General features: G+C 42.5%; 1 protein-coding gene across 2 annotated transcripts; it reads right to left on the bottom strand.

Moving 5' to 3' along the window:
* Nucleotides 1–84: 84 nt before the first annotated feature.
* Nucleotides 85–13855, bottom strand: LTV1 (LTV1 ribosome biogenesis factor). Of its 2 annotated transcripts, none has more exons than XM_045010169.1 (11): nucleotides 13685–13855; nucleotides 11207–11338; nucleotides 10183–10374; nucleotides 8826–8913; nucleotides 7485–7629; nucleotides 6641–6887; nucleotides 4887–5014; nucleotides 3776–3918; nucleotides 3415–3467; nucleotides 2324–2524; nucleotides 85–1028 (listed from the first exon to the last, which is right to left on the bottom strand). In XM_045010169.1, exons 1-11 carry the CDS (start codon nucleotides 13685–13687, stop codon nucleotides 915–917), a joined length of 1446 nt encoding a protein of 481 aa, XP_044866104.1. In that variant the 5' UTR covers nucleotides 13688–13855; the 3' UTR covers nucleotides 85–914. The 2 variants fall into 2 exon arrangements, with proteins under 2 accessions (XP_044866104.1, XP_044866102.1); XM_045010167.1 differs by lacking the exon at nucleotides 13685–13855 and adding an exon at nucleotides 13228–13483.
* Nucleotides 13856–15878: the final 2023 nt, after the last annotated feature.

The following is a 15878-nucleotide window of genomic DNA, read 5'->3' as shown; positions in this document are numbered from 1 at the left end:
GAAGTGCAACAGCATTTTTGTTATGTCACATGTATGTAGCATACTCTACTCTTTTTTCTGTGTGTGTACAGTTTTGACTTATTACTGTTTGAATATTTTATAGCAAACACTGTATGCAAGCCTGTTCAATACAGCCAAGTTAATTTCACAAGGAAATGATGTTAATGTTGCTAACTTTGATGCACAACCTAAATCTTACATTAAATATCTTTAATTATTTCACCCGCCAAATGAAACGGAAAGCACAACCATGTGAATTTAGACAACCCTTAAATTTAAAAACAGTTTTCTAAACCTCTCTCTTAAAATGCGATTTTCCAATACTCTTCACAATAGTATTCAAACAGCAATAGATACCTCAGACAGTTGGACAGGGCTTGGGGGGAAAAGACTGCATATTCTTGATATACTGAACTGTGCTGAGGTCAAAGCGTGGTTTCCAACTGAATCTGTATTTAAATACCATTATAAAGGGAGGGAAAGAATTATTTTATGCACAATCAGATAGGTAAATCTAATCAAGAAACAGCACTGAGATCTCTTGAATCACAATAGTTAAAATTTCACAGTATGTACAAAACCTGTTGCAGAGAAAATGTATATTTTTTTGTAATTTAAGTATCATAACACACTCCCAGTGCAACTCAGTTTATAAATAGCTGCCATGTTATGTTCATGACAGAAAAATACAGTAATACTACTGTAAATTTTAATTTGTAACCAAAAATTGTTTCAGCTGTTTACATTTAAAAAAAGATGGCAAATTACTGGACCTGGTTATAGAAAAATTCAAATACCATGTTATTAACTTCTGTCCATGATGGGACAAGGTTAAAAGAGTCAGTATCTTCCCAAGATCCTAGCACAAAGAACAATGCAAAGAACTTTCCACAATATGGAAGTCATCTGTTCCACTACGACAGCTTGAGCACTTGAACGTTCTGTCTCAGATTGAGCAGTTCTTTTTCTTGCCTTGTTTTTTCCAACTTGAAAGCTAATTTGTTGGCTTTCTTCTCCATTCTCCGTTCCTGCAAACATGAATGACTTACACATTAAAAACCAATTTGAGATTTGTAGAGTATATAATTCACTCCCAACACCTTCACAATCCAAAGGAGATATTTGAATAACTTTCAGAGACATGCTAAATAAGGCCTGGTTTATGCATTTAAAAAACAAACAAACACACACACCACTTCGGTTGACTTAGCAACAACGCTCATGAGTATGAAAAAACTATATCTCTTGGGTACGAATAAGACAACCTATGCTTCAGTGCCGTCACCATTATGTTGATGGAAGTAAGCATCTACACTACAGCAGAATAGCTGCAGTGCTGCAACAGTACCGTTGTAGCACCTGTAGTGTAGGGTGCCCCACATATCTTACTCCTGGGGGCATTCTGTGCCAAAAAATTAAAAATTCTACAAATTTTATGTCAAAAGAACACTACATAATCATGCCAGTTTCAATTATTTTGGTAATTTATTTCAAAATACTTGTCACCAAGTATGTTTGTAACAATTCAGACACACACAAACTTTCCCCCAGGAGTAGAGTTAAAGAAACCTCTATGACAGCCCAGTTCTTGTTTCTCTGCCCCCTCACCCCAATACACCCAAACCTCCTCCTCCCCAGAGCCCAACTGTGGGGCACCCCATCCCTGGCCCAGATACCTATACCTCCTTCCCCCCTAGAGCCCAGCTGCAGGGTCCCCCCCTTCCCCACACACCCTTCTCTGCCCCTCTCTCCTCCCTCCGAGCCCAGGAATCCAGAGGGAGAAACAGCCTGATGCTCAGTCTCAGGCTTGCAGAGTTTCCAGGATGCTGCCCTCTCCTTCCCTCAGGGCATGCTGGGACTTGTAGTTCCCAGAAACCCTTTAGCTCCCTCTCCCTCCCCCCAGCAGTGTCTTGTGTGTAAGCTATGCTCTGCTGAATCCAGTGGCCCCTGCTGGCGGCTATCAGCACTGCAGCCCATTTCTGTGGGGGAAAGGAAATTCTGCATGCACATTAATTTCTGCAAAATTCTGCATTGTGCAGTGGCGCAGAATTCCCCCAGGATTAATATCTAAGTTTTAGAGATATGCTGCTTCACATTCTCTTTTCCCAGGTTGAAGCATGTTAGACTTTTATATAACAAAAAGACTCCAGTTTCAGCTACAGAAATCAACCCTTGAAGACCAGTGAATTTTTCCCAATAATTCCCAGAAACAAAATAAACTGTTTTAAAAGAAAAAATCGTTTTTAAAAAAACAGAATAATGAGGAACAGAGCAACACATTTTCCACAGGGGCTGTCTTAAAATATTAAAGACTAGATTTTACCTTTCGTTCTTCCTTTATAGCTTGTTTTCTAGCTTTTCGATCCTCTCTGCTCTCATTTTTGAAACGTGGCTGTGTGGATACTCTTGGCAGATCACTTTGATCAATCATTTGCATGCGTTCGATCTGCTTAGCTGTAAGACCTCTCTGAGGCAAGATATCCAGTGGGATTCCACTCTTGTGAGAAATTTTGATTGGTTTGGACTAAAATACAGACAGACAATGTGCCAATGAAGTAGTTGTCTTTAACTCTCCATCCTCTGTGTGCTTTTCTTCCAAGGTTTATGGATCACCCCCTTGCTTATCACCAATAGTTTAGAACCACCTATAATGCTACAAATTTTCCAATAGTGAACACACAAGCCAAATTCTGCCCTCAGATAGATGCACATGATTTTCCATCAAACTCAAGAACTACCATACGTATCTGTGGCAGAAGTTGGCCTTAAAAGTAAAAAAAGTTATATTTAACATTACTGTCCCTCCCTTCTTTTGTTTAACTTTTACTTAAAAGGTAATTAGTAAGGAAAAAAATTAAGGTTGGATCTCTTTGCTTCTTTATGAAGAGGTCTCAAAAAGAAGGAGGTTTGCTTTATTTTTTGAACGTTAGAAATATCAAGATGTATTTTAAATTTCGCTGTGGAACTCCTTGGAGGACAAAAGAACTGTGGTACAAGTTCTCAGTCCTCAAAAGGACAGCAAAGATCCACCTCCAAAAGAACTGATTTCTCGCAAGTATGCGCAGGTCATACTCTTGATATTTGTGATATAATCTTACTAATTCTCCAGGAAAAACAAGTTAGGCAACATTTTGAATTTTCAATGTAAAAGTTGTTATTCCTCTCTCACCCCCTTTCCCACCTTAAAAAAAAAAACACACCACAACCACCACCTCCTGCTAAATGTTTTATAAATCATGAAGCAGCAAAAACAGAACACAACATTCCTACCTCCACACCCCATTTGCAGGTCAACTCAAAGACAAATACAGCCAACAGGAAAGTAACTGTCTTTGTCTTGACTCTACAAGTCATGCTGCTGCTTAGGCTTCTGTAAACTTCATACAATATAGAAAATAAATCTAATGATTTTACCTTTGCTGGCTCCTCAATAAGTTTTGGATGATTATACAAGTTTGAGTATGTACCTAAGGCAAAACAGAAAAACGAAGATAATGGAGGGTTGTACACTGAAAAATACCACCCCAATTTGCATAGCAATTTTTAAAAAAAGTTATACATTAAATTAGAAAGACTTGTGGCAATTAGTTAGGTTTTAGTGCACTTAACACACCCCTGGCCAAATTTCTTTTATGAGAATGTATGCTGTTATGTGCCAGTCAAAAGCACAGAGAAATGCAGAAGCTATTTTAACTAGAAACCTTGCTATCAGTAACAAGACAATCTACTATCTGCTTTACTATCCGTGGAAACAGTAAGAGCCTCACATACTTACTCAAAATGGATTCACAATCCCACTTCTCTTTTGGTTCCTCAATAACTAAAGTTATGATTTCTTCTTCTTCTTCCTCCTCACCCTTCTCATTAAAGGGAGAATCTAAATCCTTACTTGGGTCAAGAGCATCGGGTTTCACACAGCTTTTAGAGAAGATAAGAGAAGAGGATGTGAGTCAGGGAAAGGAAAAAAAAAAAGAAAAGAAAAGAATTTCACTATAACTTCCTAACGCAGAAAAAAAGAATGAAGGGCTGACCCTTTCACTCCACCCCTTTTATTTAAATCTGACTACATAACCCCCCAAAAGACAGGAACAAAAACAAACCAAACCAAACCACTTAGTAATGTCACATGGGAATTTCTTTTCCTTTCCCCTATCTTCTCTCTCCATAAATCTCCAGAAAAACAGACTATTTAAATATCTGCAGGGTCAGAGGTAGATTGCTAAGAAAGCTGCGTCTATTTTCAAGAATATTTGGTGCACCTGAATGCAGGAAGGAGGAGACATCAGTGAACCGAATGGCTGGCTGACTGTCATCCCCCCTCCACATCTGAATGCAAAGGATTGGGTCATAAGTGTTCAATTAGGTATACACGATCAATTAGGTATACAATCATGATACACAAATAATTCCACTATGTACATAACAGGTTCTGCTGTTGGTTCTGTACACAACAGCAGATGGAGATACTCTGCTGCAGGGTCAGTTACAACAGCAACAACAGACAGATGCATGGTAGGGGAAAACCTCAGTCCAAATGAGTAACTTCCTTGCAAATCAGAAGGCCAAGAAGGCCTCTGAACATTAGCAGTAGTTCAGTGGGATACAATTATGTCTCCTTTTCAACAAGACTGAAAGCACCCAAAAACCTACTCCATATCACTTTGGTGCATCACCACTCAATTAAACTGAAATCCACTGCTAAATAAAAATAAGAATACTTTACAAACACTAAACTAATTACATCCTACAAACAAAAATATGGTCTCCATCAAGGAGAATTAAAACTCAGATTTTATCTTAATAAGTGAGATGTCACTAAGGTGAGTAACGTGTAATTAGAGTTAGTTCTGATTCACACAAGTAGCTCTAAAAGTGATTCTACACACTCCTTAGCTTTCTCTTTGTAGTAGTCATTCAGGACTTCTTGCAACCGAGTGCTGTCGGTGTGAATAAAGCCTTCTAATTCCACATTATCCAACGCTCCGATCTCATCGTCATCAAACTGTTCAAAGAACTAAAAAGGAAAACACACAAAGCTAAATGAACGATGAATATTTGCATTTGTCTCTCACATGCAATCTAGACACAATGTTGTTCAACAGCTTCTCTTGATATTACAAATTTTCACACTATTTGTAACAAAAAGTTCTGCAGGGCAGAGACTGTTGGTTCTGTGTTCTTACAGTGCCTAGCACAATGAGGTCCTGCTCCAGTACTACATCTCCTCAGCATTACGATAACAAAAATGATAAATTTCTTTCCATTCACTCCCATTTCTTTCTCCCCTCATAAAGTCTTTGAAACAAGTCTACAAAACAAATACAGTAGTAGCAGCAGTAGTGAAGGGTAGGCCTGCAGCAGGCTCTCCTTTACCTCCGACTGACACAAGCATACCAATAATAAATTATCTTTCAATGTTATATAGTCAAATTACTCATTTCTCTTTGGGACATTGTTTGGGATAATTAAATAAATTAATTAGACTGCCACTGCCTAGTAGAAAAGTTACACTTCATGCATCCACCACACTTTTCATACAATTAGATCAAAGCACTTTAAAAACATCATACCTTATAAATTCATCTCATAGGACTAAAATACCACCTCCCCTTTACAGACGGAAATATGTGATTTGACAAATGATATATCCTTTACTGCTTGAGATTCCACATCTCCCCATAGCAATGGAAATGATTATAATTGTTGGAGGCAGGAAAAGAGGAAATCCATAGTTAGGATTACATCCCTGCGGCCTTTTAACGTGAGTGAGACAATACAACCATGCACTGGATGAGAACCATTTAAAACCCACACTCAAACTCATTTCTTGTAATGCAAAATATCTTCAGAGAAGAACAGACATCTGCCACCACTGTGAAATTAAATGAGTGAGAGCTTGCACAGGCATAAGGGTCTATGCGCATGGATCATCTTAGCGGTGATTTTCAAACTGGGGTATGCGAGAAAAAAATCCTATGACAGACAACACATTTTATTTAGTAAGAATTGGCAATCAATGTTTAATCTCCTTAAAATTAAAACGGCAGCTGCATTGGTGTACATTTCCTTTTTGTATGTGACAGAGTCTGAAGTTTTCAAACTGTAGTGGGTGCCTCGGAGGAATATGGGACTGGGGGGCTGTTTTCAAACATTTTGTAACCCCTGCCTTGAGTTAAAATTTTTGGTAGTCTCCCCCACACCCCGACAGGCTGGGTGGCCCACTGAGGTGAGTCAGAGAGCAGAGGTGATGCTCCCTCCCCGAGCCCCGCCATGCAGGGATGGCCCAAGACACCTGACTTGGCCACTTGCCCCCTGAACATTCCTCTGCATCCCCCCGGACGTCCCCCGCACCAGTTTGAAAACCTCTAGAAGCTGTTGCTAAATGGAAGGCAGAAATCTGGTGGGGGTCATATGACCCCGCCTGGACCCCACCCTCCCATCACCTCCACCTATCTCAGATGGGGATGTACAGTAGACTACCTTATTTGGAAAGGGGTACGCAGCCTAAAAAGTTTGAAAACCACTGGCTTACAGGATTTAGGGTGTGGGAGAGCAGGATGGGGCAAAAAACACAGAGAAATAGGTTTAAAATATCCTCTCTCTCAAGCTTCTTAGCATTTTTATCAGTGAGTTGCCTCACCTTCTCAAATCTCTCATCTAGCAAGGTCAACTGTTCATTCCTTCTCATTACGGACGAAGTCATGGAGTATTCTGTGAAACGGCTCTTGGTCTCCTCTTGCATGAAAAGAAACTCTTTCATCTCTCCACTAACTCCCTCATCATCTGATAAAGGACCCTCTGAATCATAATCTTCATCACTACCGTTGTCCTTTCCATCATCATCATCCATATCCTCCCACTCATCTTCATCCTCAGTATCAGAGCCCCTGAGTATAATATAGATGTAGATCACACACTTAAGAAATGGGTATAAAACAACCTGTCAATCTACCCAGTGTTATCACCTCATAAACCTAGCCAAATTAAATTTAAAAATGATTCTTCTCATGCAGATACAAGAAGTCGAAATGTTTAGTAGTAAAAGTGCTGCCAAAGTTCAACTCAGGGTGTACCAATAAATATTTGATTAGGATGGATAGCCAGAAATGCTTTCACGCTTGGTCGTTCCAAATGCAGCATATCTGGTTAGTTATACATCAGGAAACGTGAACAGAAAAGAAAGCAAGCAAAGGAATACTGGAATATGGAATATTAATACGAGTAAAACTATGCATGTGCTTATGAAAGAAGTGGTACCAGTAGCTAATGCTAGAAATACTATGAAGTGAGGTATCATGGGTAACAATAAGATTGCAATAGGTTTGGAAACAGTTTAGATCTCATAAGCCTGTTTACTAAGTAAATTCCATATATTTGTGAATTTAGTGCTGTTTCAAACAGATAAACAAAAAACAAAAAAAGAATTAGGGACAATACTGCATTATTTGTTATGACATTAAAGAGTTCTACAAAGCTTCATATACCGACAATCCTCTCCTTTCCAGTCCCCTTTCCCTGGCTCAGTGGCCTTTAAGACAAAGTCATCTTCGAGAAGATTTTCTGGATTATTGAAGTCAAAGTCATCATCAAGAGCTGCGACAATATCAGGGTCAAAATCCAAACGGGGTCCTACAATGGAAAAGAATGCTTTAAAATTGGTATCGCATCCCCAAGCCACTTTCCTGAAACAAAGGTTCCCAACTATAAATGCTAATTTGTACTAAGTGGAGCTATTTGCTGAGCTCAGATAATAACCCCCTTTTTGGGAAGGAGGGAAATAATTTTAAAGAATTCATTAGAAGCACAAGGCAAAGTCGCTGAGTTGAATTGGACAGTGTACAATGTTTCAGTTAAAAACTATAATTCTGCTCATTAGAAGTCAGGCAGATGTGTGGTCCAATAGTCTGAACACATCATAACATGTGACTTATTTCATCAATTATACATGATTTATTCTGATTTGGATGGCTGCTTCTCCTATGTTTGGAGTACATACATTTCCATTGCAGACTATATATAAAAAAACCTTTCTAAATTACACACACACACAGGCCACAAAACTAATCCTCTACTTCAGTTTGTTGCACACTTGTCATTAAAACTCCCCTTTCTGGCCAGAAGGAACTGTGGATTTTAAAACCCAATCAGAGAACGTGTGATAGATGCTATACCAGAATGGCACACATAGGTATATTATGCAAGCAAGCTGTGCATCTTTGTAACACAATGAACACTTAAATCATGCTACAGTTTAAGACTACAACACTGGGATGCTGAATGGAATTTACTTTTCTTTCAAGGAAGACAAACTTTGAGAATGAAGACCCAGTTCTATACTGGGATGCAGGTAGATGAACTTATGCATCAGTGGGACTCTACCAGGGCACAAAGATATACTTGAACATATCCCAATGAAGGAATGGGGCATTAAAAGACTGACAAAATTCCTTTAAAAAAAAAAAAAACAAAAAAACCCACCACCCTCTGAAGGATTTTCCCTTCTCTTCTTCCTTTCCCAACTAGGGTTTCCTGCACAATACAACAAACCCAAGGATTAGAACCAGTTACTATATAATTCCAAAAGCACCGATTCAATTACTGAGAAAAATAAATCGAGTCACTTTTTGGTTCTCCTCAATTATGGAGACATTCTTCTCTCTGCTATTGAGCAATACCTGAAGCAAAATAATAATATCAAATATGCAAGGTTCATATTAATCAATAGATGAACAACCTTAATGTTTAACAAAAATATCATTTCACCTAGGTCGCCAAGAGGACCATTAGCTTCACAAAAGAAGTACAGGTAAAGAGTTGTATGGTACCTGAAACAGGAGCAGCTTTATTTAACAGTCCCACATCCTCTTCAAACTCTGAGGCAAACACTGAGGAAGGCAACTTAATAGCAGGAGCCTTTAAACAAAAAAGGAAACAAAACATAGTTATTTATTTAAGATAGTCTTAAAGATGCAAGAGTGATCATATGTTTTGAGTACTCTAACAAAGAGACAAATCTTTGAAAATTACTGCTTACTTACCTGGAGAAAACAGGATTTTAACTGATGTCTTAAGTTTCTTAGTGGATTTGAGAAGAACTCTGTGTAGCAAAAAAGCTTGTCTTTTTCACCAATAGAAATTGTTCCTATAAAAGTTATTACCTCACTCACCTTGTTTCTTTGTTAGCCAATGAAGAATTTTTGCCCTTAGTATGTATACTCCCCGAGTACAAAGACTGTTTGAAAGCTTTCAAGATGTGACTGAGGAAATGGTTGTGCAGGAAATAACCAGAAGCAAATTTCTATTTCCTTAATAGCATAAGCATTCCTAAAGACCATTTTAAGATTTCCCTTCTACAGCCCTTTCTATTTGCAAGACTTTAAACTTAAAAACAGTGCTTCCAAAGTAATTAATTTTATGGAACTTTTTATAATGTGGTCAAAATATACTTTGTTTTTAAAACTGTCATGTGCGCCAGTTTTCATCAAAATTGAAAAAAAACTGTATAGCCACACTTCCCCAGGCCCTTAAAATAAGCTAGTGTTGATTCAGTTTGTACCCTGTTCTTGCACACTCCACTGCATGTCAGGGTTACCTAATAGCTTTCCAAACCACTAACATATTGTGTTCTGGCACGCTACTGAATGTCAAGACTTCACTGTACTCAACATTGGAAGCATTCACCTGTATTTTCCCCAGATTTTGTTTCATTACTTTCTTACCAATATTTGATATAATTTCTAGTTTATTACTACTTATTTAAGATTTCCTCACAGTCCATTACCACAGCATCAGAGTGTTTTATAATAATTATAAACAAATGCAAAAGTACTGTAAGCAACTCACATGGTTTTTTTTTCCATACAACTATTATGGATCCCGTCCCTTTTGGGTCACACAAGAACCCTCACGGTCATGATGAAAATCATTTAAGGGCTTTACAGCTTCTAAATAACGAATGGATCATTAATTGCCATTATAATACTTTTGCCTATGATCAAATAGGAAATCTGGTATGCCAAAGTGCCCAGGAAAAACAGAATCCTTCATAAGTAGCTTATAACCACATGAATGCTTTTTGAACAAGGTTATTAAATTTTGAACATGTAGCTGGATTTACAGGATGTTAAACTCAGAAAGATACAACACAAGAATGGTCCACAGTGCAGCAAATACCATACTTACTGGAATCTGTTGACTTTCTTCCTCTCTCTCTCCTTCCCCTCTGACTATACTCCTGCTCGGTTGACCAGACACATCAGATGGGACTAGCTCTGAGGGACCAGAGGCTTCTTTTAGATGCTGCAAGTAGTCGTAGTCATCATCAAAGAACACTCCATATTTCCTCTGCTCTTCTCTCCTCTGTTCCTCATCTCCCTTGAGATTGTAAACAAGATTAGGATTAATAAATTAGGTCAGATTCAAATTCATTAGCAATAATGTGGATCTCAAATACATAACCTGGGAATCCTCATCTTGAAAAAACAAGGACACCTTGCAGGAAAAAACAAAACCCCCAAACAGATAAAAAACAGAACTGAAATAACCTTAGTCTAAAGAGTTCAGGAGGAACACTTTTTTTTTTTTTAAAACAACACATAAGAGAAGATGAGTTTTGTGGCATAACTAAGCTTTTGTTTTAAAAACAAACAATCCAACACACACTTAACAAGGTGTTCAGCCCAGGTGTCCCCATGAGCAAAACATTTACTTACAAAACTTTTGCAAATCTCTGTGTGTACAGAAGCTATATAATCACATTCAGTGCACGGAGATTTGTTATGACTGTTCACTACACAGAGGCAGCAGGGATTAATTTTGAGGCTGGGAGCCTTGAACTCCTAAATTCCAGGGTTTATCAATGGTACATTGTCCTTGGAACTCCCTGGTGGGTTCTGCCCCCCCCCCCCCTTGCATCCACCATAACCACCTCTGGCTAGGTAAAATTCTCTCACTAGGAAGTGTTTAGTAAAATGCTGATGATTTGTCTGTATAGGAGTGTAAAAAATTATAAAGATTCGAGTATGTTCTCAAAAAAAACAAACATCCAGCCTCTTACATTGTGGTAGATTTCAGTCCAATCTTCTAACTAAAACCTATTCCCAAGCCATCCCCCTTTTTCTCAAGTTATGACTCTGAATCTTATCATTTTACTCTCCTGCAATATTAATTTTTAATCCAAGCTTCCGTGGTTGAAGTGAGCATTTACCTTCTGTGAAGGCAACAGAACTCTCTGAGGTGCAGTATCATCAGCTGCCAAAGGGTCCCTCTGACTTCTGTGTACCAGGTGAAATGTTACAGCTTTCTTTTTCTCTATAAAGGGTTTCTTCCTTCTGTGAGGCTGCAAAAGCAAAGTTATGTTCTGTTTATAAAAATATATATATTAAAAACTTTTCTAAGGAACCCCTTTCCTCCCCAAAACATACACACACGTTCTTTGCTATAAAATTTCAGAAAATGTTATACTCTTGAACAGCTGGGCTTAAAAAGAAAACCAAAATTAGATGTGTTCTTGCATCATCTAAAAGTAGTACACTTCACATGTTCTAAGAGTCAACGGCAGATATATATTTGTGTTCTGTAGAATTATAGATTAAAACATGAATTCAGACTGATTACAGCACATGATTTTCAGCTGTGCTTTCAGGTGTTCTTAAGTAACTGCACTCTGAACATCAGGGCACATCTGACGAAGTTCAAGCTGGGAAACAGGGAAATGGACAGGCAAATGTAGCTTCCCATATATAATTTAGACAATAGCCCAGTTATTCATAATGAAATTGTCAACTGAACCACTACCACATAAAATAAACCATCTCAGCCTCTCAGCATCCTGAATTCCTCAGCAATCTGAAGCACTATCCTGTTGGAAATATATTCTACAACTCTCTATACAATTGTGTGGGAAAAAAAATAGATAACATTTTCCAATCAGTTCTATTATTGAGAACTGACAGGTTAAAAAAATTATATAAGAACATTTTCATTGTGTAAGTTACAGTATAAGCCTAACCTTCCTCTCCTTGCTTTTTAATTTTAAAACGTAAAACAGATAATGTAACATGTTATGTAGCATTTGGGATACACTGGTGTAAGAAGGTATCAGCTGCCAGGGTATGATTTTAATATTGTTTGCATTTTGGAATCTTATGTCTGGAATTATCACAAAATGAGATGCAAGACTGTAAGTAAGCAGACATATATGCCACTACTGCTAACTGTGAATTTCCAGGAGAATGGTGGTACAAATGCAATGTTTAAAATCCAGGTCTCCATTCCTGCAGCCCAGTAGCTTGTGGATTAAACTATTCAGTGTGCCTCTGAAGCCCATTCTGTGGAGAGGGCAGAATTCCATTTATAATTATGGTCTGTATAGGGCCAGGAAATAATTTCAGATCTATATGCCATCCTTATATACATTCCTTTAATATCAGTGGGAGGTTTGCACAGAGATGGAGGGTAGAGTATTGCTTGTATGTAATAAACATACCTTTTAGTTAATATCTGTTCTGTATTTTAATCACACTGGAAAGTTATGCCTCCTTTTAGGGCTACCACTATTTCTACCCTTGGTTTCTCTTCATCACCAATCTTTCCTCTTTTTTGGATCTCTCCACCAACTTTCTCCCTGTGACTTATCACTGTTGCCAACTCTCCTGACTTTAGCACAAAGCTTGAGATATTGGTGTTTTTTCTTAAAGACAGGCACTCTTCCACAGCCAAAGGATTATCTGAGAATCTCAGCTGTCATTAGAAAATCCTGTGAATTTCTAGTCCTCATAGATGTAGAAAAACACCTGAAGTTCTGAAGCAAATATAAGCCAGGTGCTCCAAAACAAGAATGAAATTAAGAGATCCCCAAACCATTTTTTTAAAAAGTTGGATGATTTTTAGGCCTGCTTGATGATTTCTGAATACTTGGGGATAGCTATATTTGATTGTACAGATACCCCTTCCCCCACTCTGTGTCTGTCTTGGCTACTTGAACTGTGAGCTCTTCAGGGCAGGGCCGATCTGCTACTGTGTTTGTATAGCATCTAGCACAACGCAGGCCCGGTGGCGATGGGTCTTATATAAAGACATAAGAACGGCCCTACTGGGTCAGACCAATGGTCCATCTAGCCCAGTACCCTGTCTACCGACAGCGGCCAATGCCAGGTGCCCCAGAGGGAGTGAACCTGACAGGTAATGGCCAAGTGACAAACAGAGGCTAGGGACGCCACTCCTTACCCTATCCTGGCTAATAGCCATCAATGGACTTAGCTGGATACATTCATGGAGGTTCTCTTTTAAACGCTGTTACAGCGCTAGCCGTCACAACCTCCTCAGTCTTAGGCACGACCTAATAAATGACAACTAGTCACAGACACCAGCCTGCCTCAGCAGCTCCTTCTAACTCCCAGCAGAGGCCAACCCCCACCCTAGCACTAGGGCGCCAAGTGGCCACGGTCATCATTAGGCTCCGGAGTTAACGCCGCTGAGCTGAGGGGCGGGGCGCTCCGCCCTCCCTGCGGACTCGGCAGCCGTGACGTGCGGCCCCACGGGGAAGGTTTTTCTCACAGCGCCCGGGGGCCAAGCGCGGACGGACCGTTGGGGGGGGGGGGGAGCGAGTGACAACAGCGCGCGCCCCCTCCCGTGAGGAAGGTTTCATGCTCTTTCCCCTCCCGTCTCCGCGGCCGTTACTCACCATGGCTCAAGCGGGTGCAGCGGCGCGCGCTCAGCACAGTCCGGGGTGGGGGGGGCACGCTACGGGAGACCCCGAGTCTGGCTCTCTCCCACGTGAGTCAGCCCGGCCCGGAACTGTGCTTTACCGCAGCTCAGGAACCGCCGCCATCTTGGGATAAACCAGCTCCTGTCCATTGGTGGGGAGGGGCGGATCGACAATTCCAAACCAACGTAGTGGCAGTAAATGAGCCTCCTGCCGCAGAGTCAAGAACTGGCAGGGGCGACGGAAGCCCTCTCGCGGAAGGCAGCGTTAAAGAGGCACAGGCGCTAACATGGCCCCCAGCGTTGCGTGAATGGTTTTGCCCACCGGGGCGTGGCAGTGGCGGAGAGAGTGGAAGGATTGGAGGAGCCCAGAGGACAGCGGACATGCGCACTGAAGGGGCTGCACGAGGGACTGGGGGGCGGGGCAGCTGCCTCAGGGAGGCGTTTCTCAGACACGCGCAGATGCCGACGAACGTTTCTTGGCGCGGAATTTCCCCCTGCAGCGCATGCGCAGAGTGGGCGCCCCAGCGGCGTGATGTAGCCGGCCGACGCCGTGTCTTGGCTGCTCCGCCTGCCTCGACCCCCGGCTGGGCCAGGCCCTGGGCTGTGGTGGGGTCGGCGCGACGTGTCCCGTTTTCCCATCTTCCCCCCCGCAACCCTGCCCCGCCCACCCAACGGGCAGCCTCCGCACGTGCGGACCCGCTTGTCCTCCCGCGCCCCGGAGTGATGCCCCGCCCGGCTCCGACTCGCTAGCGCTGTTGTGCTTCCAGGCACGTGTGCAGGGGGGAAGTAGGACCTGGCCGGAGTCTGGCTCCAGGGCTGGGGAGAGTAGGGCCAGTACTCACCGCCACCAGCAAGCGGGGGAGGCTCGGGTAGCACTGACACAGGCCGCTCCCCAGCTTCAACGGGAGCTCCAAAAAAGGCCTGCCGCTGGAGCACGGTCAGACCCCCTCCGACCGTGTCCCCATGCCTCCTGTGCGTGGGGCTGGTCTGAGCCCCTCTGCTGCCCACCTATGTGTGGGGCTTGTCCTCCAAGCCCCCTTGCTGCGGATGGAGCTCCCCGGCTGCCCCTGGGAGCTACCTGAGGTAAGCGCCACCCGGAGCCTGCACATCCTCCTACACCCAAACTCCCTCCCAGAACCCACCCCCCTGCTGCAGCCTTGAGCCCCTCCTGCATCCCTAGCACCACTGTGGGCCCTGCACCCCCATCTGGAGCCCTCACCCCTCAACACCCTGCCCAACCCGGTGTGAGTGATGGAGGGACGGGGGAGGGGGCCAGACCTCAAAAAAGGGGCAGGGCAAGGCTGTTCGCAGAAAACGAATTAGAAACTTGGCAACACTACGTGGGGCTGGTAGTCTGAGCGCCACCTGTCCACACACAGGGCCGCCCAAGGCCCCCCATCTCCCCTCGAGCATGTGGGGCAGGCTGGCTGGCCGGAGCTGCTCTCCCTAGCCCTCTCTCACAAATGTTCCTCTGTGCTCCGCTAAGGGTCCCACTCCCCTTTTTTGGCAAAAAGCTGTGCATGTCCAGTTTGTTCTTGACAACCGATGATCAGTTGTCAAGAGGAAATGTGACAAATGCCCACTTTTGTCAAAAAAGTCAGTATGGCCGGGATAGGGCTTAAAAAAGGGACCGTCCCAGCCAAAACAGGACATATGGTCACTGTAAGCATGTAGGTGGATGTGGATCTCCCTCACTGTCATCTCTGGGGAGACCACCCCCCATTGCTACACATGGTCCTGAAACAGGCTAAGTAAATGGGGAAATTAGCAGTCTCCGGCCCCAACCCATTGGCAGGGTAGGGACACGAATAGTTTAGGAGTCAAGGACCTCAGCCAGGGTAGGGCACCACACACTCGAAGGCTTTAACCCTTAGGCTGGGTAGCTACAAGTGGTTCAGGGGGCCCGGGCCCTCAGCCAGAGTGGGGAGCCCAGCAAACAGTTTAGGGTGCTGGCAGGGGGTTGAGCACCCATGGAGCGCAGGCCTCCTGACCTAAGGAGGGGGACTACTGCCACCCCAGGGGTGGGATGGCAGGGGGGACGTGGGCCTGCCCAACTCCACTGCATCCCAGCCCAGAGCCCAAACAGCAGCAGAGTGGTCTGTCAGAGGGGAATCCACTCGCAACATGCTGACGGTGTCTCCGGCAACACCACAGCCAGACGGTAGTGTGGT

This window comes from Mauremys mutica, chromosome 3 (genome assembly GCF_020497125.1).
Source record: "Mauremys mutica isolate MM-2020 ecotype Southern chromosome 3, ASM2049712v1, whole genome shotgun sequence".
Lineage (NCBI taxonomy): Eukaryota > Metazoa > Chordata > Testudines > Geoemydidae > Mauremys > Mauremys mutica.
This window is presented reverse-complemented; position numbering and strand designations above follow the sequence as displayed.